At 41.9% G+C, this 25827-nt stretch overlaps 1 protein-coding gene across 1 annotated transcript in view; it reads right to left on the bottom strand.

Moving 5' to 3' along the window:
- Nucleotides 1-353: 353 nt before the first annotated feature.
- The window catches only part of LOC126474034 (insulin-like growth factor-binding protein complex acid labile subunit), a 168877-nt gene continuing 143403 nt past the window's right edge, over nucleotides 354-25827 (bottom strand). Inside the window, exons 5-6 of the mRNA XM_050101441.1 lie at nucleotides 3769-4108; nucleotides 354-698 (exon numbers count right to left, since the gene is read on the bottom strand). Of these exons, the coding sequence (XP_049957398.1) occupies nucleotides 514-698; nucleotides 3769-4108 (525 nt within the window). The 3' untranslated portion in view covers nucleotides 354-513. The remainder of the gene's footprint in view (nucleotides 699-3768; nucleotides 4109-25827) is intronic.

Here is a 25827-nt window from a genome sequence, read left to right as displayed (position 1 = left end):
CATACACTTCTTGGAATGTAATGCATCATTTCCCTGAGGAAATCACACATCGAAGGGGTAGAGATACCTGTTCCAGCATAGCAAGTTCAACATAACTAGCGATAAAATTTGTTATATGAGCATCAGAGGCCTTGGGTCTTCCAACAGAGTGGAGATTTATATACCCACCCCATCGCATTATATCCATCGACCTCAGATTAACTAGTTCTTAGGGCAGAGAGGGCGTCCCTCAAGACCACAGCAAGCCAGAAGATCGTGATCTATGGCAATCATCCTTAGAACTACCGCTTGGTCTGTCTCTCATCTTGGCCCTTAGAACTTCGGTGAACTGAACTGTAGAGTAGAGATTAAAATCCCTGTCCATTCCTCTGTAATTCTCAGAGCAATAGCTTGGTACATTATGCATGACATCAATTTCAGTACAGCCAGTCAGAGCATAGGGTAGCAGCACAGTGTAACTTGGGATTCCCACAAATGGCATTTACAGAAACCCAAACAGCATCCCTTGGGAGCTCAGACGCGCCGCGCAGAGCGCTGTCGCCCTGACATGCTGATCATCTCCACGTCCAGGTTAGGGTCGTGTTCAGCGACGGCCTCTCCAGACTCTGGGTCTCCTGGGCAGCGCAGAGTCTCCAGCAGGTCCCAGTGCTCGCGCTGTGCTTGTCCGCACATCACGTCCTCTGGACAGCGAGTTGCGTCTGTGAAGACCCACACGCAACCTCAGAACATACACCTCCCTTATTAAATATATGAAGATGGGATCGGTTCTTTCGGACATGTCCGAGAGAACAGATACCATCGGTGACCATGCAGCTCTCTTAGAATGAAATGATAATGAAATCAAGACCCTAATCTGTCGTCAGGCGTTGATATACATCAAAGGGGACAGTTGAAAATGTGTGCCCCGACCTGGACTCGAACCCGGGATCTCCTGCTTACATGGTAGATGCTCTATCCATCTGAGCCACCAAGGGCACAGAGGATAGTGCGACCGCAGGGATTTATCCCTTGCACGATCCCGTGATACCTTCATTCCCAAGTCAATGTCCACACACTACATTCGTAGCTCCCCTGCCCGTTACACAATCTTCGAGTCCCGGTCGGGGGCACACATTTTCAATCGTCCCCGTTGATGTAAATCAACACCTGTCGACAGCTTAGGGTCTTGATTTCATTATCATTTCATTCCTAACTAAAGGTATACAATGCCCTGCCAGCATTAGTAGAAACCTTAGTAACACACAACGATAAAGTGGTGATATCTGCTGTGCAGAAAACGGAGAAGTTTCTGAGTTATTCATACCATCATATGAGAAAATTCTTGCATTTATTTCCATCTGTAATTTACCAAATTCCCAGAAGTCAGGTAGTAACAACATAGGGTGAAATAAAGTTGTTTGATCACATAAATTTGGTTATAGGTAAATCAAATGATGTGTTTCGATACAATACTAGGCCACTGGGAGACCAACTGCTGTATGATTGCTTCTAACACACTTGGAGGGCGTCTGCAGTAATACAGCTCCAATTACACCAAGTCAGAGCAGTTATAAATTCTACATAGAAGTGGTAACGAAAATCTGATTTTGGCTCTTGAGGAAGAATCGGCTGCTGTTCCTCGACGGACATTCAGACACTTCATTGAAAGTATCCCAAGAAGAGGGCTGTCATAAAGGTGAACAGTGGATGAAAGTGAATCTATACTGTAGAAAGAGGCAAAAGGAATGCTTTTCATGTGTGCTTGGTGTCAGTTGTATCGTACTGTGGATGACTGGTAACGAGGTCTCTAGAAGAGCGTAGCGTTCCAAAAGATTGAAAAAGGGCACAGGTCATCCCCGTTTTCAAGAAGGGACGTCGAACAGATGTGCAGAACTATACACATATATCTCTAACGTCGATCAGTTGTAGAATTTTGGAACACGTATTATGTTCGAGTATAATGACTTTTCTAGAGACTAGAAATGTACTCTGTAGGAATGAGCATCGGTTTCGAAAAAGACGATCGTGTGAAACCCAGCTCGCGCTATTCGTCCACGAGACTCAGAGGGCCATAGAAACGGGTTCCCAGGTAGATGCCGTGTTTCTTTACTTCCGCAAGGCGTTTGATACAGTTCCCCACAGTTGTCTAATGAACAAAGTACGAGCATATGGACTATCAGACCAATTGTGTGATTGAATTGAAGAGTTCCTAGGTAACAGAACACAGCATGTCGTTCTCAATGGAGTGAAGTCTTCCGAAGTAAGACTGATTTCAGGTGTGCCGCAGGAGAGTGTCGTAGGACCGTTGCTATTCACAATATATATTAATGACCTTGTGGATAACATCGGAAGTTCACTGAGGCTTTTTGAGGATGATGCTGTAGTATATCGAGACATTGTAACAATGGAAAATTGTACTGAAATGCAGGAGGATCTGCAACGAATTGACGCATGGTGCAGGGAATGGCAATTGAATCTCAATGTAGACAAGTGTAATGTGCTGCAAATAAATAGAAAGAAAAATCAGTTATCATTTAGCTACAATACAGCAGGTCAGCAACTGGAAGCAGTTAATTCCATAAACTATCTGTGAGAAGGCATTAGGAATGATTTAAAATGGAATGACCATATAAAATTAATTGTCGGTAAAGCAGATGCCAGACTGAGATTCATTGGAAGAATCCTAAGGAAATGCAATCCGAAAACAAAGGAAGTAGGTTACAGTACACTTGTTCCCCCACTGCTTGAATACGGCTCATCGGTGTGAGATCCATACCAAATAGAGTTGATAGAAAGATAGAGAAGAACCAGCGGAGAGCAGAGCGCTTCGTTACAGGATCATTTAGTAATCGCGAAAGCGTTACGGAAATGATAGAGAAACTCCAGTGGAAGCAAGAGAGTCGCTCAGTAGCTCGAGAACATGCCTTCACCGAGGAGTCAAGCAGTATATTGCTCCCTCACATGTATATCTTACGAAGAGACCGTGAGGAAAAAATCAGAGAGATTTGAGCCCACACAGAGGCGTACCGACAATCTTTCTTTCCACGGACAATACGAGACTGGAATAGAAGGGAGAACCGATAGAGCTACTCAAGGTACCCTCCGCCACACACCGTCAGGTAGATGTGATGTAGATGTAAATCTAGATATAGATGCAGAGAGATTTGGACTGATGAATCATACTTTACTCTATGGCAATCCAAAGGAAAGGTTTGTGTTTGGCAAATGCCTGAAGAATGTTACCTTTCATCGGGTGTAGTGAAGTACAGAGGAGGTAGTGTTATGGTACGTGGGTGTTTTTCGTGGCTAGAGTGATTCCCTTATTGTGCTTAAGGAAAAATGGAATCTGGAATGATATGAACACATTTTACAGCATTGTGTGCTGCGTACAGTAGGGGAGGGTTCAGAGACGATGGTTGTTTCAGTAGGGCAATGCACTCCTGAAATGGACTGGCCAGCCCACAGTCCGGACCTGAGCCCTTTGGGAAGAGTTAGAATGTCTGGTTCGTATGACACCCTAGCGTCCAAGACGCACTATCTTCCCTCATTTCAGCCCATGAAGAAGAATTGGTTACCTTTCATCACAGACATTCAGACACTTCACAGAAAGTGGCTCCAAAAGGGTTAAAGCCGTCGCGAAGGTGAACGGAGGACACAACCCATATTAAAATCCAATAATAGGTGTCCAGATACCGTTGATCAGATAATATACCTTCTCTATTTCTGTGGGCCGTCTAAGGCTTAGACAGTCTGTCGGTTGACAGCATTCGGGTATTGCCAGCTACATACCTTCTCCAATGTCGACGGGCCTCCCCAAGACTTGCACAGCTGGGCTCCTGACTGCAGCCGCAGCGTGGCACCAGCGCCACAGAGGCCTGAGCCTGCAGTCGCAGCTCCAGGGGTTGTTCTGCACGTCCAGCCGCCGCAGCTGGGGCAGTGCAGCCGTCAGGCCTTCAGCGTCCAGGCTGGTCAGCCGGTTGCCGTCGACCAGCAGGCGACGCAGCCTGGGCGCGGCCCCAAATGAAGGCAGCTCACCCTCCAGGCCGCAGTGCCCCAAGTCCAGGCGCTCCAGTGCTGGAGCCGCTGGGAACGACGACAGCTGCAGCAGCCTGTTGCCACGTAGGTTCACCTGTCAGCCAAGTCGTGGCAGTCTCAGTAACAGCTTCGTGGGAAACCCTTTCCACAAAGAGGGACATGATGCTGGATACCTAAGGGATGCAAAACCACAACTTGGATCCAGAATAGTTGACAGAAGGCATAAATTGCAAGAGAGTAGACACAAAAAGAGCATCTAGATCAGATGATGATGATGAGCGTTTGGCGTCATTGGCCGGGAGGCCCCTCGCGGGGCAGGTCCGGCCGCCATATCGCAGGTCTTATTACATTCGGCGCCACATTGGGCGACCTGCACGCCGGATGGGGATGAAATGATGATGAACACAACACAACACCCAGTCCCTGAGCGGAGAAAATCTCCGACCCAGCCGGGAATCGAACCCGGGCCCAGAGGACGGCAATCTGTCACGCTGACCACTCAGCTACTGGGGCGGACATCTAGATCAGATTATCAATTACGATAAGTGTGGTATAATTCAAAGATGAAATAATCTGCACTTAAAAGGTAGAAAGATAGAAGTTTAATATCTCGTAAATCTTAAGGATGTTAGAGATAGAGCTCAAAAGCACAAGAAATGTAAACAAAAACAGCCGTAAGGTATCTGAACAAGTGAGACGTAAAAAGTTGACACAGTGTTCAAGAAATTGGATTCGCATTCCAGAGGACCAGATTTCAAATACCTATCCAATCATCCTGATGGTTTTCTAAGGTGCCCCTCCATGGCAATGTGTAAGGGGTCCGTAGGCCCTTACTATAAGTTTTGCGACAGCACAGGTCGACAGGACAAACAATCGATAGTGTGTGTCGGGTTGCGAGAGCGAGAGCGAGTGTTGAGACAGGATTGTGGTACGCGCTGCGGGCCGAGCCGGGTGGAGGTCTGTTGCTGGAATGCAAGACCGTACCTACAAAGGGAGTGGCCATCGCCGTGGTTTAACCCCTTTGTGTTAGAAATATACGGGAAAGTGAAAAAGAATAATTACTAGTGTGATTCAGTGATTTTTTTTGCCGATATTTGTAATTACGCGTCTACCGCGCCGGCATCATTTGGATTACAGTGTTGGATTGCAGTGTTGGATTATAGTGTTGGATTACAATGATTGAAATTGCGTGTGACGATAATGAATAACGAAAGGGCCTGTGCTGAGATTAGCCGTTATTAACTCTGTACGACGAAGGCAGTGGCTGTCTCCTTACTTTGGTGTTTTTGTGATGAATATAGGTCGTTGATTAATGAAGCTGTGTTGTTGTTCTTCTTGCCACCAGACATTTTATTATTACAGCATTCGAGAAGGACAAAATGGAATGTAACAACTCCGTAGCAGTCCAATCCGATTGCCAGCCCCATTAGGTACACGGTCACATTAATTATTATCTATTTGGGCTGCTATCAGATCGCGATCGAGCGGGATAAGTCAGTAGATTAAACCGGAGTGTTACAAATGTCAGGTTGGTACAACTGAAAGGAATATTGATGAATTCCTTCACAAATGGTTTGTCTAGCTGTAGTAGGCATCTTGCTTAATCAGTCTGTTGGTATTGGATTAATTATTCTATAAATAACATAATTTAGTATGTTTTACAGACTAGACCATTTGACTAAGAAGTCGTTTAATGCTCGCTGTACGTAACACACATAAGAGAAACAGGAGATTATTTACTGGGGGGCTGCCAAGAACATCCACTTTGATACAACTGACACCAAGCACACCTGAAACAGCATTCATTTTCCATCTTCCTAGAACATAGTTTCACTTTCATCTGACCAGCAGCCTGCAGAGTATTGGATCTTTGAAACAGTAATACGTACCCTGCTTCCTGCGACATTTCTCTCACAACCTAAACTCAGTTAATATTAACACTGTAATTTTTACACAGAATTAAACAGTTTCTTCCTTTTTCATTTACTGCCTGCACGTTTACCAGCATATAATTCATTCCCTTATAACTGTTCATTTTTATTCTTACTTGAGATATTTCTCATACCAACGTCACCATCCTTCATACCACAGTGCCAGAACAAATAACAATATGTAACAGTACCAGAAAATTTAATGCAGAATACGTACATTTCTGACAAGGTCAAGATTTACCGCTTACGTTAGTGAAGCCAGTATTTTGCAAATCAATTTCACATAATTACATTTAAAACACAATTAACTTTCACGAAAAATTTAATTTAATACAGAACTTGGTACAAATAAATACTATGTATGAGATTTCAGTGCCACTGTACAAACCTCTTTCAATCTTCTCATATCGTAAATAATGTAATACAGTCCTCACTCAGCACCAGCACTTACATAGCAATGAACACATAACAGTTGCAATAATTACGATATTCTGAATCTTGGTGTGGTAGTACTGACTCCAGCCTTGGCACTCACACTATACAGAACCCTTTTTTTTCTCTTTTTCCTTTTTCTGCATCACAGTTCAGTTTCAAGTAACTTATTGTCAGTAAAAGAGGAATTTTGCGGGATACAGCTATGTACAGAGATATTAAGCAACTGTTCAATGAAAACTCTAGATGACGTAAAGTATTCCAATATCCCCTTACACGTCTTGTTTTTATGTTTAGGATCCCAGCAAATAATATCTGTGGTTAACCTACGACAGCAGTTACCATCACTCCTATACCGGCTGAGCAGCCCTCGGATTTTAATCGTTTTCGTATTAAAAAGTCGATGTCTCATAGCCATAAGTGGCTACTGATGACACGCACTCGTTTCATCCATATCTGAATCTTCCTTTTGAAAACCCTATTACGTTTATGAAAAACACTAAAGGCCATTTTTCTGTTCTTTCATCGTCCATCCAGCCACTTTTCATAGCTGCTTTAAACACAAAAACTAAAACTCATTAACTCATTAACTCTTTTTGTGACTCCATTGATCATGCATGCTATTTCTTTTTAAATGCATCGAGTAGGCATGTTTACGCGTGTTGTATTGATATTCAAGTTTTTTTTTTTTTTTTCAAACTTGCGCGATTGAGCTCATCCACTCGTTGTCGTAGCTTATTTGCAGTAGAGGCAAACAGTACGACGTCATCAGCGAAATGAACGTTCCATTAGCGAATATTCTTTTACCGTTTTTCTAATTTCAGGATCTGAAAACTTTCTCACGGGCCGCTGAGAATAGTCTAGGTGACGGGGGTATCTCCTTGCCTGACTGCCAATTCACTTCTGAATTTTCACTACACAGATCTAAGGAAACATTCACCATTGACGTATATATTCTTGACTTCGCAAATATAAGTTAAATAAATGTCTTGATTATCAAAGATTGTTGAATCTCAGCCAAAAGCTTTCTCAAAATCTATAAAAACCCGTAAGGAGTAATTCATAGTCATTGCTCCATTTTACAATTTATTTGACGGCTTATAAATAATCCTTAGTGCTTTTGCTTAATTATATCTAACACTTTCTGGGTATTCGTAGTTTTACCGAATAAGAGAAGTTTATAATGTTTTTGTGTCTTATCTGTCGTCTTTTTTAGTGAAGCTGAACATTTACAGTATTATCCAGTTTTGAGGGTAAAGCCAGTAAAAAAATTATTTAGTAATGGAAGAAAGTAATAAATTTCTAAATAACAATCCATCTGTGATGTACAAATGGTTGCCCAAAAGAATTTTTTTGCTTTGTTATCTATCAGGAGTCCGGATCATTTGCCCCAAAGAGAAGAGGTGGCTGTGATAAGGTGTGAAGGACGTAAAGAAGAAGTTACTATTAAGCAAGGTGTACGACAGGGCTGCTCACTCTCTCCAGTCTTGTTCAATGGATACATTCAGAGGGCAATGAATGAAGTTAGGGAGAAACTACGATACATAGGAAGAATTAAAATTCATGGTAAGAGTGAGCAGACAAAACATCTAGCGACTGGAGACCGCCTCCCTTGGGAGTAAAGTTACGTCAGAAGGAAGGTCGAGGAAGGATATCATAAGCCGAAGCCACCAGGCAAAAAGTTGCTATTAACGAGAAAAGAAATCTTTTCACATCCAGCAGCATAGACAAACATCTCAGGAAAAACCTCACAAAGACAAGCTTGTTTGAGCGGCCATCGTGCGCACAGAAATATTTGTTTTGTAAACAAAAACTGCCTCTTCTTGCTGCGCTGTACTTCGCCTTTTTCACTTTAAGGCATCTTCAATGGTTTCTAGAACGATACAGTTTTGTTTAGATGTGATTTATTTGTAGATCATAAAACAGGTCACGTCTCGTTTTTATGTGAATAAGTGATTGCTTGCAGTTATTCGCGTTTTTGGTCGGCATCTGCGTTTTCTCTCATCCAGTCACATTCTGGAGGTCGCACTATAATTTCATTTACGTTCTTACGTGCTTATGTCTCATAAATGAATTTATAGCGCACCTCCGGCATGCGACCAGATGAGATAAAACGCAGACACCAACCTAAAACGCGAAGAAGTGTAAGTAATTACTTATTTAGGTAAAAAGTGTGACGTAAACTGATTTATAATCAATAAATAATACATATCAAAACAAAAATATATCATTGTAGATCCCACTGAAGATGCCTTTAAAGGGAAAAAGGCTAAACAAGTCTGGGAGAAATAAAATACAGTGCAGCAAGAAAGGCGTTTTTTTTTTTTTTAACAAAAGCTCATAAAGACGTTTGCTTGGAGTGTGCTGCTGTAAGGAAATGAAACATGGGCACTCGGAGAAGCACAAAATCATAAAATAACAGCCTTAGAGATGTGGTATTACCGCATAATGCTCAATATTTCTTTGGTAGACAAGACACCAAACGGAGAGGAGCTCCACAGAGCGGAGGAAAAGAAGCTTTGTCTCCCTAAGATAATCGAACACAGGAGGAAAACATAGGTCGGCCGTCTACTGAGACATGACGGTATCATTAAAAAAAATCATCGAAGGGACAGTAGAAAGGAAAAATACAAGAGGCACACCGAAACTAGAATACATTAACCAGATCATGGAGCATACCAGTTGCACCACCTAGAGGGTGTAAATTTTAAGTTGATAAACCAGAATAACTCGAAAAGTAAGCTTTACACGAAAAAATGTGTAGAATCCTAAGTTAATTATTTTCGAGGGGGACATCTGCTGGTGCTAAAGTTAGCCCGCCACCCCCTGGGGGTGAAGCGGGAGGCAACTTTAAAATTTCAAATGGGAACCCTCATTTTTTATTGCAGAATCAGATTCTACATAAAAAACTACGTACATTTTGTCTTAAAGGTTTGTTTTGATTCTTGGTAGTTGGCGCTGTAATTAAAGAAAATCCATGCTCTTCTTTTTGCGTGGAAAATGGTTATGGATAAATAAAAAATACTTATTTACTTCGTAAATTTTGATTCGCTAAAACTAAAACTCTCTCTCTCTCCCCATAGGGTGGGGTTTGAGAGAGTTGTGTGGCCTTATACCCACGAAACAAACGAAACTTATCCAGGTCTGCGGAAAAATTAATATTTGGGTCAACAGTTGTAAAACTCTAATTCTTCTCTCTAAAACCCCACCCTATGGGGAGAGAGGGAGAGTTTTAGTTTTAGCGCATCAAAATTTACAAAGTAAATAATTATTTTTTATTTATCCGTAACCATTTTCCACGGAAAAATGAGAACATGGATTTTCTTGAATTACAGCGCCAACTACCAAGAATCGAAACAAATGTTTAAGACAAAATGTACGTAGTTTTTATGTAGTATCTGAATCTGCAATAAAAATTGGGGGTTCCCATTTGAAATCTTAAAGTTGCCTCCCGCCCGACCCCCAGGGGGCTGGGGTGGCGGGCTAATTTTAGCACCAGCAGATTTCCCCTCGAAAGTAATCAACTTTGGATTCTACACATTATTTCGTGTGAAGCTTATTTTTTGAGTTATTCTGGTTTGTCAACTAAAAATTTACACCTTGTATATTGCACTCAAGAGGAAGGCTGAAGAAAGAAACGAATGCGAACCGCTGCTAACCAATCTGATGGCTGAAGACCTACGATGAAGCGTCGAGTAGGGTTGGCCCAGCAACACGAGGTAGTTGGAGGAACAGGAAAAGACAGCGTGTATCAATCAGCGAGCACGTACGGTGTATTGTGGTGGTGTTCTTTCCAACATGACTCAGAGACAACATCTGGATAACTTAACACGGGGAAGAATCATCTGGATACTGGAATAAGAACTTAGTGTGGCGAGTGTAGCCCAGGAGTTTGGCATTCCTCTCAGCGTTGTTTCACGAGCATGGGGAGTGTTCCGAAACACAGGCATTCCGAAACAGAGGCACTGATTTGGGAAAGAGAGGACATCGTCAACCACGGTCAACTGCAACAGCAGATGACCGCTATTCGTACAACAGGCAAGAAGGTACCCTAGTCAAACAGCGAGTCATTTGCAACCACATTTAACAGGACTGCAAAGCTAGCAATCTCATGCTCCAGAATGGCACAGCGACTGTATCTGGATGGTATCTTTGTCGGACGACCTGTTCGTTCTGTTCCGTTTACGACCGTACATCAGCGGCACCATCTGCGACGATGCCAAGAGGGTAGAGACTGGACCAACGAGGAGTGGGAACCGCGTCCTCTTCTCGAATGAGAGCGGTGCCGTCCGACTAGTATTACTGAACGTACCCTCACATGGCGAGAGATGGGAACACATAATGCTCCCAGGAACATTGTCGAACATGATCATTTTGGTGGTCCATGTGTTATGGTGTGGGAAGGCATAATGTTGCACGGGAACACTGACCTTCAAACCTCTGAACACGGTAGACTCACCTGTCAACCGTTTTGTCAGACTGTACTCCTACCTCACATGCGTTTTTTCCAAGCCCCCACAACCGCACGAGTGGTCGACTGTGAAGAGCGGACAAATTGAATAGCTGGGCGGCGGCCATTAGAGTGGTAAACTGACGCGCGGAGTTCGAATGTTTATACATCGCATTTGGTTATAAAATGCCTTCCCTTGAGTTAGGTCACAAACATAATGCCTCATTTAAATACGTTACTACAATATACTTGCCGGCCGGAGTGGCCGAGCGGTTAAAGGCGCTACAGTCTGGAACCGCACGACTGCTACGGTCGCAGGTTCGAATCCTGCCTCGGGCATGGATGTGTGTGATGTCCTTAGGTTAGTTAGGTTTAAGTAGTGCTAAGTTCTAGGGGACTTATGACCACAGCAGTTGAGTCCCATAGTGCTCAGAGCCATTTGAACCATACAATATACTTTTTAATTTACGAACAAAAAGCAACTAGTCACTGTTTATGAATTAATCTTACGTACTACATGGAATCTGCCGTTGCTAAAAGTTATGTACTGGACCCCTAGCATTTTTCGTAATTCATTTACGATAGATGTACGCAAAATGCATCAAAATACTCGAAGATTTGCCCACTATATTAATAGATATTTTCTGACTCTACCTTGTTTTAGATTTTATGACGAGACGTGCGTTATATATGGCATAGTGCTTTGGCAACTCACGACCAAATTATCAAGTTTCAACCTAACCTAGACCATGAAAACACTACCGATCAGCCAACTTTCTTCAAAATGATCAGAACATATAAAAAGTTATTCTGTCGGTCGGAAATCTTGCCTCCTGACAGCGTGTAACCAGTTTTGTAACAACTGTGGTTTTGAGAAAGGAAACCTGCAAATAGATGCACAGACATTATGCTAATACAGTGTTACAAAAACATTTATTAAACAAGTGCACTGACATACAAAACAACTTAAAATATCCACATACCGTGAAATGTAATATTCGTTCCTTTCTCGAATTTATTTGTACAATTAATCGCTGCACAACTCTTCGCCACTGAACTTCTTTTGATTGGAACGTACAGACAGCAGTGCGTGCTCCGCAACGTGCCCCCATACTGGCCACAATGTTGGTAAGTTCTCAAGGCAGCGCTTTCCATTCCTCCAAAAGCGCTTTTGACAACCGATGAATGGTCTGTGGTGAATGTGAACGTGCTACAGTACTGTGTCTAATGCATCCCACAAGCGCATGATGGGACTAAAGTCGGTGGAACGGGCAGTTCAGTCCGGGCACAAGTACCAAATACTGTATGTACGCCCCAACAAATATACAACGTTGAATCAGGGTCTTCATAAACAACAATACTACACAACACATCAGACTACAACCACTATAATGGCGTCCAGCGGAAGGTTCAAATTATCCCGCGACTGCAGCGCCATAAGTGAGTCTAGTTATTTTTTACAAGGTCTTTGGTTTTTTCGGGGTACGTTCGGCCCTGACTTTTTTTTACGGATGACAACGTGCGACCGCTTCGAACAGTGCTGTTGGGAACACTTGGAGCGAGAGGCTATTCGGCGAATGGACTGAACTGCCCGTTCCACCGACTTTAGTCCCATCATGCGCTTGTGGGATGCATTAGACACAGTACTGTAGCACGTTCACATTCACCACAGACCATTCATCGGTTGTCAAAAGCGCTTTTGGAGGAATGGAAAGCGCTGCCTCGAGAACTTACCAACATTGTGGCCAGTATGGGGGCACGTTGCGCAGCACGCACTGCTGTCTGCGGTGGACACACACCTACTAAGAACCACGTCCCGCGTTTTGTAATGTTCAGGGAACCAGCAGAAATCTCTGAGCCTTCGGTGTAATTATGGTCTTTGAATAATAGTGTCAGTTTTGTTCCTCTCATTTCGTATTTCTTTCAGTTAATTTCTGTACTGCACTGTGCTATACTGTACCATTTCTTTCTACATACGTTGGAACTTAAATAGTGGCAACACTGCTGTGGAGACACTATGCCATTGAATCTACTATTGTCGCTGATAGCACACGTTGTTGACGTACCTACCTTACCTCCGAGCAAATGGACTCGCCCGTCCCACGTCGCCGGCGTGCGCACAGTCGAGGGAAAAACAGTCACTTGTGAGCGAGCGGTCTAACGTAACGGTGTCACTATGTTTCCGATACAGGAACAACGGAGTTGGATCAAGATTGAATGTGCCAGAGGCCGTACAGCACGACAGGTCAGGGAATCGGCATTGCCGTACAGAACAGAGGCACGTTGGGTAAAAGCCTTCAACGACGGTCGGCAAACTGTGGCAGAAATGCATCGGGCAGGTCGTCCTAGCGTCTTTGAAGAAAAAGTGCATGCTGTTACCGCGTTAGTGGACAGTGATCGACGCCATACGATTCGTGAGCTCGCCCACGAAACCGGATTAGCACATACGACTGTCCTTCGCATCCTGAAGGAAAGCCTGGGCATCACGAGGGGTTCCGCATGACTTGACGGAAATGCAGAAATGGATGCGTTACGACGCTGCTCAGACGCACTTGGAGTGCTACGAGCGCGTGGGAGAGGCTTTCTTACGCCGTATCGTAACACTGGATGAGGCATGGGCCACATCGTACGAGCCAAATCTGAAACATCAATCCAACGAGTGGCGTCATTATGGGTCGCCGCGAAAGTCGAAAGTGCGTCAGAGCCCCAGTATAGTGATTCTCGTGTGCGACTGTGATGGTGTTATCCTAACGCATTGCGTTCCTCCACGGCAGACCGCCAATGCACAGACCGTCAATGCACAGTATTATTGTTCGTTTTTGGAGCATCACCTTTACGAAAGAAGTGGCATCACTTTCTGCGCAACCCACCCATCATTTTGCACGAAAATATGTGGGCACATACAGCGCAAGCTGTGGCTGCTCTGTTCGGTCGATGGGACTGGGAAGTACTGTACCATCCACCATACTCCCCGGACTTACGTCCTTGTGACTTTGATTTGATTCCGAAGATGAAGGAACCACTTCGTGGCATTCGCTTCAGAACTGTTCCAGAGATTCGACAGGCAGCAGACCGCTCCATTCGCACCATCAACAGAACAGGCTCTGCTAACGATATTACTACGCCTTTCACATCGCCGGAAACGGGTTCTACACAACGCTGGCGACTACTTTGAAGGACAATAACAGGTGCAAACATGTATCTCTTTTGATCGGTTGTGAATAAATAGTTACCACTATTTAAGTTCTAACCCTCGAATGTACGGTCCAAGTTTCATCTGGCTATGTTACTGTCAGTGACACACCATGCGGAAGTTACTTTCATCCCTATATTTTGTTCGACAGTGTAGTTCAAAACGGTACAAACAATGAAAACTCCAGACGACTTGAGCTAGCTACGAATGCTTGCATGAGACATGCGTCCAACATTCGGTTGTATAATTACATCAGCTCTTCCAGCTCTCAATTATGTTGAATGCGAAAGCATAGGTGACGTGATTTTCACACGCTCTGTTTATCTCATTGGTTCCTTAGTCACTGGTCCCCTCAGTACTTGTCTTCGCGTATTAAATACCTCTTGTCATTCCTTAAGTGCAATACCAGATTGGTCACGCCCAGCATCTTGGCTGCACCTTTGTAAAACACTAAATCTTCCTTCATCTCTTTATCGTGGAACAAATTACACTCTAACCCTCGGTTTATCCAAAACCACTCTGCATTCAAGAGATAATTAAATCTTAATTTGTTATCATCGGTATAGCTTCCTTCTCGACACATCCCAACAGTTTTCTCTCTGTCCAACGGCGAATCTGTAATTTCTCTCACACCGTAAATTATCTATGTGCTAAGGTTAACCCAATGCTTCTCACTCTTTCTCTGAGCAATCAACGTCTTGTCCCACCTTGATTCCTTCTGTCCGTTGCCCCACGTTTTCCTTAGATGTCATTACTCACATTCCACACGAATATGATGAATAAATAGCTCTTAATACGATGTTATTAAGACTGACATTTCTTAATTTCCATAGTATACATTACTCTACGAATGCTCATTATTCTTATTATAGTATTATTATTATTATTATTATATATTACTCCTGTACTATACAAACTCTAATGCTGACTCACTACATACGTCAGCTTAGATGTAAGAAAGGACGTGAAGGCTCATAACTTGCCAGGTAAAATAAATCCAAATGCAAATGCTTGGATTTGAAGCGTAGTTGAATAGATTCACTTCCTATAACCCCACTCCTCAATATTTATTTTCCAAAAATAAGGCAAGTTCTAACGTTGCGGTTGATAATGGAAGCAAGACTAAAGAAAAATCCAGACACGTTCGTAGGATTTGTCGACCTGGAAAAAGCGTTCGACAATTAAAATGGTGCAAGATGTTCGAAATTCTGAGAAAAATAGGGGTAAGCTATAGGGGGAGACGTGTAGTATACAATATATACAAGAGACAAGAGGGAATAGTAAGAGTGGACGACAAAGAACGAAGTTCTCGGATTAAAAAGGATGTAAGACAGGGATGCAGTCTTTCGCCCCTACTGTTCAATCTGTACATCGAAGAAGTAATGATGGAAATAAAAGAAAGGTTCAGGAGTGGGATTAAAATTCAGGGTGAAATGATATCAATGATACGATTCGCTGATGGCATTGGTATCCTGAGTCAAAGTGAAGAATAATTACATGATCTGCTGAATGGAATGAACAGTCTAATGAGTACAGAATATGGACTGAGAGTAAATCAAAGAAAGACGAGAGTAATTAGAAGTAGCAGAAATGAGAACAGTTAGGAACTTAACATTACAATTGATGATCACGAAGTAGAGGAAATTAAGGAATTGTGCTACCTAGGCAGCAAAATAACTCATGACAGACGGAGCAAGGATAATATAAAAAGAAGACTAGCATTGGCAAAAAGGGCGTTCCTAGCCAAGAGAAGTCTACTAGTATCAAACGTAGACCTTAAACTGAGGAATATATTTTTGAGGATGTACGTTTGGAGCACAGCATTGTATGGTAGTGAAACATGGACTGTGAGAAAACCTGAACGGAAGAGAATCGAAACATTTGTGATGTGGTGCTACAGACAAATGTTGAAATGAACTGGACTGATAAAGTAAGGAATGATTGGGTTCTCGGCAGAATGGTGTGGAAAGAAATATATGGAAAACATTGATAAAAAGAAGGACCAGATATCAGCGAATGACTTCCATGGTACTGTAGGGAGCTGTAGAAGGGAAAAACTGTAGAGGAAGACATAGATTGAAATATATACACCAATTAATTGAGGACATAGGTTGCAATTGGTACGATGAGATACATGTTCAAATGTGTGTGATATCTTATGGGACTTAACTGCTAAGGTCATCAGTCCCTAAGCTTACATACTACTCAATCTAAATTATCTTAAGGACAAACACACACACTAATGCCCGAGGGAGGACTCGAACCTCCGCCGGGACCAGCCGCACAGTCCATGACTGCAGCACCTTAGACCGAATCCCGCGCGGCGTACGATGAGATAAGAAGGTTGGGACAGGAGAGGAATTTGTGGTGGGCCGCATAAAATCAGACAAAAGACTAAAAGAAAATCTCCGTCCGAATGGGCCATAAAGGCCCAACAGGACCGACCGACCGCCGTGTCATCCTCAGTCCACAGGCGTCACTAGATGCCGATATGAAGGAGCATGTGGTCAGCAGACCGCTATCTCGGCCGTATGTCAGTTTACGAGACCAGACCCGCTACTTCTCCGTCAAGTAGCTCCTCAGTTTGCCTCACATGGGCTGAGTGCACCCCGCTTGCCAACAGCGCTCGGCAGACCGGATGGTCACCCAGCCAAGTGCTAGCCCAGCCCGCCAGCGCTTAATTTCGGTGATCTGACTGGAACCGGTGGTGCTGCCACTGCGGCAAGGCCATTGGCCAGACAGAGGACTGATGATTAAAAACAAAGCCATATACTGCGATTGCGTAAACGTAAACACCGTTCAGGTACACTACTGGCCATTAAAACTGCTACACCTCCAAGATGACGTGCTACAGACGCGAAATTTAACCGACAGGAAGAATATGCTGTGATATGCAAATGAGAGCATTCACGAAAGGTTGGCGCCCGTGGCATCACCTACAACATGCTGACATGAGGAAAGTTTCCAACCGATTTCTCATACACAAACAGCATTTGACCGGCGTTGCCTGGTGAAACGTTGTTGTGATGCCTCGCGTAAGGTGGGGAAATGCGTACCATCACGTTTCTGACTTTCATAAAGGTCCGATTGTAGCCTATCGCGATTGCGGTTTATCGTATCGCTACATTGCTGCTTGCGTTGGTCAAGATCCAATGACTGTTAGCAGAATATGGAATCGGTGCGTTCAGGAGGGTAATACGGAACGCCGTGCTGGATCCCAAACGGCCTCGTATCACTAGCAGTCGAGATGACAGACATCTTATCCGCATAGGTGTAATGGATCGTGCAGCCACGTCTCGATCCCTGAGTCAACAGATGGGGACGTTTGCAAGACAACAACCATCTGCACGAACAGTTCGACCGACGTTTGCAGCAGCATGGACTATCAGCTCGGAGACCATGGCTGCAGTTACCCTTGACGCTGCATCACAGTCAGGAGCGCCTGCGGTGGTGTACTCAACGACGAACCTGGGTGCCCGAATGGCGAAACGACATTTTTTCGGATGAATCCAGGTTCTGTTTACAGCATCATGATGGTCGCATCCTAGTTTGGCGACATCGCGGTGAACGCACATTGGAAGCGTGTATTCGTCAGCGCCATACTGGCGTATCACCCGGGTGATGGTATGGGGTGCCATTGGCTACACGTCTCGGTCACCTCTTGTTCGCATTGATGGAACCTTGAACAGTGGACGCTACGTGGCTGTACCCTTCATTCGATCCCTGCGAAACCCTACATTTCAGCAGGATAATGCACGACCGCATGTTGCAGGTCCTGTACGGGCCTTTCTGGATACAGAAAATGTTAGACTACTGCCCTGGCCAGCACATTCTCCAGATGTCTCACCAATTGAAAACGTCTGGTCAATGGTGGCCGAGCAACTGACTCGTCACAATACGCCAGTCACTACTCTTGATAAACTGTGATATCGTGTTGAAGCTGCATGGGCAGCTGTACCTGTACACACCATCCAAGCTCTGTTTGACTCAATGCCCAGGCGTATCAAGGCCGTTATTACGGCCAGAGTTGGTTGTTCTGGGTACTGATTTCTCAGGATCTATGCACCCAAATTGGGTGAAAATGTAATCACATGTCAGTTTTAGTAAAATATATTTGTCCAACGAATACCTGTTTATCATCTGCATTTCTTCTTGGTGTAGCAGTTTTAATGGCAGGTAGTGTATAAGCCCTTAAGCCAGTTCCGATTGGCTTCCTCCTGCCTCCAAGGCAGTACAAGGAGGGATCTAAGATCATGGGACATGTGTGATCAGCATATCGCTAGTCCCTCTAGCAGTTAGTGCCAGTAAATGAATCCTGATGACCGCACTGCTTTATTGAATCAGCTCCTCATATGGCCTCAACACGCTGAGTGGACCCCACACCAGACCTCATTACCTCAGCCAAAAATCTGTGGAGGTGCCAAGAGTCGAACCGGGTCCTTCTGCATCAAATGCAGCGATGCTAGTCACTTTCCTTTTTTCTTTTCTATCTTTCTTCGTCGTTGCTCTTCTGCAGTTCTGTGCAGATATCGCCTGACATCTCACAGTTTCCAACGATGAAAACCTTACTCAGCTTTATTACAGACAATCGACAGACTCTTGCCCAAAAACGTTGAACACCCGTACCAGCAACCATTCAACCACAGAGGCAGTCTATCATGACTAATTAAAACTCTAAATTCTTGTCCGCACTGTATTTCACTAAAACTTATTACTCAAAAAAAAATGGTTCAAATGGCTCTGAGCACTATGGGACTCAACTGCTGTGGTCATAAGTCCCCTAGAACTTAGAACTACTTAAACCTAACTAACCTAAGGACATCACACACATCCATGCCCGAGGCAGGATTCGAACCTGCTACCGTAGCTGTCGTGCGGTTCCAGACTGTAGCGCCTTTAACCGCTCGGCCACTCCAGCCGGCACTTATTACTCAGTACATAATTTACAGTCTGCTGATAACAACAGTGTAAATAGTTTATGTAGAGATATTTTATTTAGAAAAATATTTTAAAGTTAAGATTCACTAAAACAAGGCGCACTTCAAAATTCGACCAAGTTAATAATTATTTCTTTAGTGTGTAAGTAGGCTGTTTAGGTTTTTTTATTGGTAACGCCACCTCTGTATAAAAATCACTGGCTGTGCTGTGTGAAGTCTGTGGGTAGTGTTGGGCAGCGGCAGCTGGATGTGAACAGCGCGTTGCGTTGCGCAGTTGGAGGTGGGCCGCCAGCAGTGGTGGATGTGGCGAGAGAGATGGCGGAGTTTTGAAATTTGTCATGAACTGCTATATATATTATGACTATTGAGGTAAATACATTGGTTGTTCTCTATCAAAATCTTTCATTTGCTAACTATGCCTATCAGTAGTTAGTGCCTTCAGTACTTTGAATCTTTTATTTAGCTGGCAGTAGTGGCGCTCGCTGTATTGCAGTAGTTCCTGTAACGAAGATTTTTGTGAGGTAAGTGATTTGTGGAAGGTATAGGTTAATGTTAGTCAGGGCCATTCTTTCGTATGGATTTTTTGAAAGTCAGATTGCGTTGCGCTAAAATTATTGTGTGTCAGGTTAAGGACAGTCATGTATAATTTTTCAAAGGGGACGTTTCATATGTCGACCCTTAGCCGAGGATACCTCACTGGAATCTTCTGATTTTTTTCTTGTAGTTTGTGTAATTAGTGTAGCTTTTGTTTATTGCTAGCGCGTAATTATAGAGAGAATTTCCATTGTACTTGTAGTTTCTCATTGTTGTACAGTAAAACAGTTGTGGCATGCTTGTAGATTTGCACCAAGTATTTCGCAGCTGCGCTTGCAATTAAGTAAACATTATTTCCATTGCTATGTTATTTTATTTTGCTCTTCAAATTGTGCTTTTCTGTGTTATCGTGTGAAATATTGTGACAATTATAGCGTGTGAAAAACGTAATACTAGGTTCCAAAGTAAACAGAGAAATGATAGTGAAGACGAAAGCACTGTGTTAGCGCCGCAGAGTAATGAATTAACTAATGTTCAAAGTAGTAATTTGGTAATTGCGCATAGTGAGATGGAGCTGGTTGCAAATAATGGTGTACACAGTGAAACAATTAGTGAACAGGGAAGCATTATCGATCGATCGGTCGGCAACAGCTCGCCTCAGGAATCAGGAATGACAGGAAACAATCTCGCAAATACTGTAGATTCAGGTTTTGGGTCCTCACCGTTTTCTCAGATGAGTCAAGACACATTTTCTGCTTGTCAAAATGTGAATGTTGCCGGTGAAAATGCACTGCCAAAAAGCATAGAGAAACAGATTCCAGACACTAATACATTATTATTGCAATTAATGCAACAAATGGAACAAAATCAGAAACAAATGGAACAAAATCTTCACACCACGCTTGAACAAACACGTGAAGATTTAACTACTGAGTTACATAAAATAGAATCGAAATGTCAAAAAGTCTGTAATGACGTAAAAACATAAATTTGTCAGCATTTTCAACCTATTTTTTCGCGGCATGAAAATGCATTACAGAATCACGAAGCAGCCATAAAAGAACTGCAAACTATTGTTCATGAAAATCATGGGACCTTGCAAGCTAAATTTGACTCAGTTGCATCTACCGATTCCGTTACGCAACTTGCAAAAACTCAGGAAAACTTGAAGGACACAGTAGATTCGATTTCAACACAAATGGACACTCTGAAACTTGGTTCAGAAAAACACACTAGGAAATGTGTTCACTATCGAAGAAAGTAGCCGAACTTTCGGATCAGGTCACTAACTTATCTACAAAGGTAGATGATGATTTGAATGACACAAGACCTGTAGCCATCTCTGACACAGAAGATTATGAACAAATTAAGAAATTCAAACAAAATCAGAATCAAATTAATACGCAATACAAAAGAGAAATTCGGGAAGTACAAGATCAGTTGGCACAAGTAACACAAAAATTTCATAGTTCAGCGGACACTCGCGCCCCAATACGGGAAGAGGGACATAGAAGTACAGAACAGCCACAAAATAATAACTCAGGGCACTTCGGAAATTATGAAAGAAATTGGCAAGGCACACCGAATTTTGAGATGGAACCGCCAAAACGACGTAACAATGACCGATATGCGACTCGCCGACAAGACGACTTTGACTATAAGCTGTTCATTACTACACGTAAATTCAAAACATTTAAGAATTCTGGCAACGACATTCATCCACAAGCGTGGCTCCATCAATTCTCTCATTGTTTTCCTCCCAACTGGTCATTAGAGCACAGATTAGAATTTATGTGTGGCTACTTAGAGAATGAACCAGCTGTAAGAATGCGATCGGTCATTCACGATTGCCACAGTGAAGGAGAGTTTTACCATGGCTTCCTCTCAGCATATTGATCTCAAGCTACACAAGACCGAGTAAAACATAGCATCATGATGATGAAACACTTTGAACAATCTGAATTTTCAAGTCTTGTCAAATATTTTGAAGACATGTTGCATAAGAATCAATTTCTTTCAAACCCATACAGCCCTTCAGAACTCATCCGCATTTGCTTAATCAAATTACCTGAACATTTACGACATATTATTTTGGCAGGACGTTGCAAAGACGACATTGAAGCTTTTCAGGGACTGTTACAAGAATTAGAAATTGACACAGACAGTCGCGGGATGCGAAAACAGGAACACAATCACTACAGGTCACATCCGTCACAATTCCGTGACGACAGAAACAATAACTGGACACGACAAGTCTATTCTTACAACGCAAATCGTGACCAAAACAGACACCACCCGTATGACAACCGTTGGCAGAGTAGTAATAATTACAGGGAAAGATCATCTCTCCGTGGTAATGACTATCACAGAGACAATCAGAGAAACAGGCAATATGGGAACCAAAATAATTATTATCAAGGGAGACAGAATAACTTCAGATGCAACGGTCCAGCGCGCAGTTACGATTCAGGGAGAAATTCTCCACCACGTGACCGACAAGAAAGGAACTATGGAATCTACCGACATGACGACAGACGATATGATCGTAACGACAGACCTGAATTGCATCAGAACTGGCGGGATTCAAACAGAGCAGTGCCTTCTCATCAAGGTGAATTTGTAGAAGTTCGGTCTCCTAATCCCAATAATGGCACGCGCCAACAAAGAAACAGACAATGACTCGCACAGCAGGCAGCCACCTGCGCCGGCTGGCTCAGGGAAAAATAGCATACACGCTAACCCTGAAAAAAAATTTTGGCATTCCTTACCGACGTATACAACATGATAATTGCATTCAAATCAAACTGTGAGTACTATGAAGAGTAAAGGATAGCACCACACTTCACATGTAAAACCGTTTATTTAAAGATAATCTGTTTTTTAACTTAGTCTTTGCTATAAAATTTTTCATTTTACATTACTAGTATGCTTTGTCAGACTTAGAATCTGTTAACATGCAACAATGTTTGAAGTTAAATATCCAGTCAAGAACCAAGAGAACTTATTGAAACAGAAATTACGAATGTATTGTTATTGTTAACAGACATCACAGTGTTATTGTGTGTGTACATTCTTGCTTGTTAGTTGCACGAGTACGTAACAACTATAAGGCTTACATACTTAGAACATATACTGGTACTGCTTTTAATGCAACATTTTGGTTTACTTGAAAATACATTCTGGATTTAAGGTACTTTCTGTGAGATACCAGATGAGACAGTGGTTAGTTTATGTGACAGCTACACGATTTTATCACGACTCTACTAATGAGTGACAATTTACAATGTTGCTTTTTCAGTGTTTCTGTTTTATATCTGCACAGTTTTTCTGTATTATTCTGGAAATTAAAACATGTTTTAGTAGTAACTTTTGTGGTATAGCTACAATGAGACTGCCTTTTCCATAGCACAAGAATACGTTACAGCACAGTACTTTCTTCATCACAGCAATAAGCGTAATAACTAAGATATCTATACGCAAAGCATTTCACTTTTGTTTATCATGAGGTAAGTACATTGGCTTCTGCAGAACTTAGCTTTCGGAGGACGATAACTACGACACTTCCACAGAGATTATGTTGCAACAAGACGCACAGTTTAGCGCTACAGTACACGTATTTGAGTGATTAATTTTATACTTAAAACATTTATTTTTAAAGGTTTCTGAATTACAAAGAAAGTTTTCCACGATACATTTTATTCCATTGCAATAATCTGTCACACCTGAGGGTATAATTACATTAATCCTCAGGGGGGCACACGCCTACTTTGTGTACCATGTGTTTGGCAAGCACAAGGAGCCCTAGCTAATATGGTATTTGCTTATACAACTTTACACATCAGTACCATATTTCTCTAACACACAAATTACACAGCTATCTGACCATTTAACTGAGAGATAAACATTTTTTTTTACTACGTCAGTGACACATGTTTACGCAATTACAGAGTTGGATTACTTCACACTTACAAAATTGTATTTTGTCTGTACTTTGTGAACTGTTCATATTTTTTTGGAACCATTGTGATACTATGAGAGCTTTGAATGATGTATTTGGTAAGGGAGCATGATTTTAAAGTACGTTTGAGGTAGATGACACTCTTGAAATGAGCAGAGAATTTTTTTTAGGTTTTGACATTATTGCGAAAAGCTACGACGTTTTTGAGATTTGACTGAGGTGTTATGATGTTATTATTACGATGATGATGTGTATTATGCTGCTCAGGTATGTTTATGGTCAATAAACTGATGCTATATGAGGAATTTGATTATGCTATGTAGCTGTTACGATGAAATATTGAAGAAGTGTCGACGAATATTTATATGTGTAATAAGTTAAGGAGTAATGAATAGTGGTTAGGGACTCTGACTTGTGAAAAAGGATGTTGGAAACCAAGAATCGTACTTTAAGAGTTATGAAATGTGTGTAAATGCGTGAATGTATCACAATGCCGGCGAAAATTTTTTGGACACTATTATGTTCATAAGATTTTGTTTCTACACATTTGTAACGCAAATTTTCGACCTGTGAAATTTTTATATGAGACTGTCACTGTAGCAGAAACTGCTGTCGTAAATATTTCAGTAAGAAAGGTAAGTGACCTTGACGTAATGCGTTTTGGGCGCACAGCTGAGAGGTTGTCGCCTGACAAAAGAAAGCCATTAGGTGGAGAAAAAAAAAGGGAGGCCATTATCCTCGCTATTGACGTTCCTTTGTAGAGAGCATCGCAAAAACGACACGGTCCAACTTGAAAACATATGATTACACTGTGGAGCTCTTAATTTATGATATTTACTAAATTGCCTAATGAAATGACAAGAAACATTTTATGTCTATTGTCTTGCTAGTTGAAAGATTGTTTACTGCATTATGAAATGCCATATGGCTAGTGAATGACGTTTGATGCCTTGCTTTGGCTATTTTGTTTAATATCTAGTTTCTAGATGCACTGCAGCATTGGTTAAAATAAAATTTAATATATGTACTAATATAGTTATTTTATGCCTACAGATCCAGTCAATAAGAAATTTATCATCTACTTCCAAGAAAACGAGGGCACATAAATAGACATTTCCCTTCACAGGAATTGCATAAATAATTTCTTTACGATTTGGTAACTTATCTGCTAGTGTAAGTTCTCGTGATGCATCACTCTAGTATTAAGATGTGACATAGGTATTAGACATGGCCATTTTTAGTGTAATATTTTTTCTGCTTGAGCTTTGTCATGTTTAGGTATAAGTTATTTCATTTTCTGCTGTTTGCCAGGCATAGTGCTACTAAATTTCACTATACATTACTCTGTTAAGCCAGTTTTACTACTGATTTATTTTTCTTGTTTGCTGCTCATTGCCTTATACTAGTTGTAATATTGCTGCTTGCTTTGACAATTTCCATTTTTTTTCATTGCCATTTGTATTAATTGTTTTACGTGCTGCTGCATTGCCTCATCCCTTGGTATATATATATCTGAGCTCAGTAGATTTAAGTTAGCTTAAGAGGGGGTAGACTACATAAGAAACTGACTATGGACAATAGGGAAAAAATGCATTGAGAAGTTATATGAAAAATATTTGGGCCAAAATGAGTATTGTACACTGAAAAATAATTATTTTGAAAAAAAATATGAATAGAATACAGAAAGCAGGTATAGATAGGACTTTTTGGGAATAATGACGAATGAAGGGAGATCTCCGAGAAGTGAAGAAAGTTTTGTTTGCAAAATACTGCAGTAAAAGAAACCCTGTCCTTTCCTTGTGTTATCCCACTATGTGTTTGTGTTCCCATGTGTATTTGTGTTTTTCCTGTCTTTATGTGTTTAGCTAATAAGATTTATGTTGTAGAATTTTTCAAATACTATGTTATTTATCTTGTAAAGATGTTTAGACATTATTTATTCTGTTTTGTTTTAATGCTCATGTGTGAAGTTGATATTTCAAAAGTTATTCTGATCTTTTATGTATGTACTTATGTCATAATTCCTGTAACACTGATGTATATGTTATTTCGATTCTTTTGTAAAGCCCATATTACTACAAATGTTATCCGTACTATTATGTTCTTTAATGATGTATTTTGTACCTTTGTAATTGTATTCTTATGTTATAAAATTGTAATTGACACCAGTTCATCAAATTAAGTAACTTGTAAGTTCCATTTCACTGCACACGTTTCTGTTGGTCATGGTATATGGACAATATGTGAGAAGTAGGGACTGTTAGTGTTTGCACGTGTGTTAATAATTCAGCAAGGGACTGGATAACAGCATTGCTGGTTCTAAGGACAATTAAAAAAAAAAAAAAACTTTGTGAGTGCACAAGTGGTGGTTTATGGAT

This window comes from Schistocerca serialis, chromosome 4 (genome assembly GCF_023864345.2).
Source record: "Schistocerca serialis cubense isolate TAMUIC-IGC-003099 chromosome 4, iqSchSeri2.2, whole genome shotgun sequence".
Classification (NCBI taxonomy): domain Eukaryota; kingdom Metazoa; phylum Arthropoda; class Insecta; order Orthoptera; family Acrididae; genus Schistocerca; species Schistocerca serialis.
The sequence above is the reverse complement of the archived record's forward strand: the minus strand, read 5'-3'. Positions and strand labels throughout refer to the sequence as shown.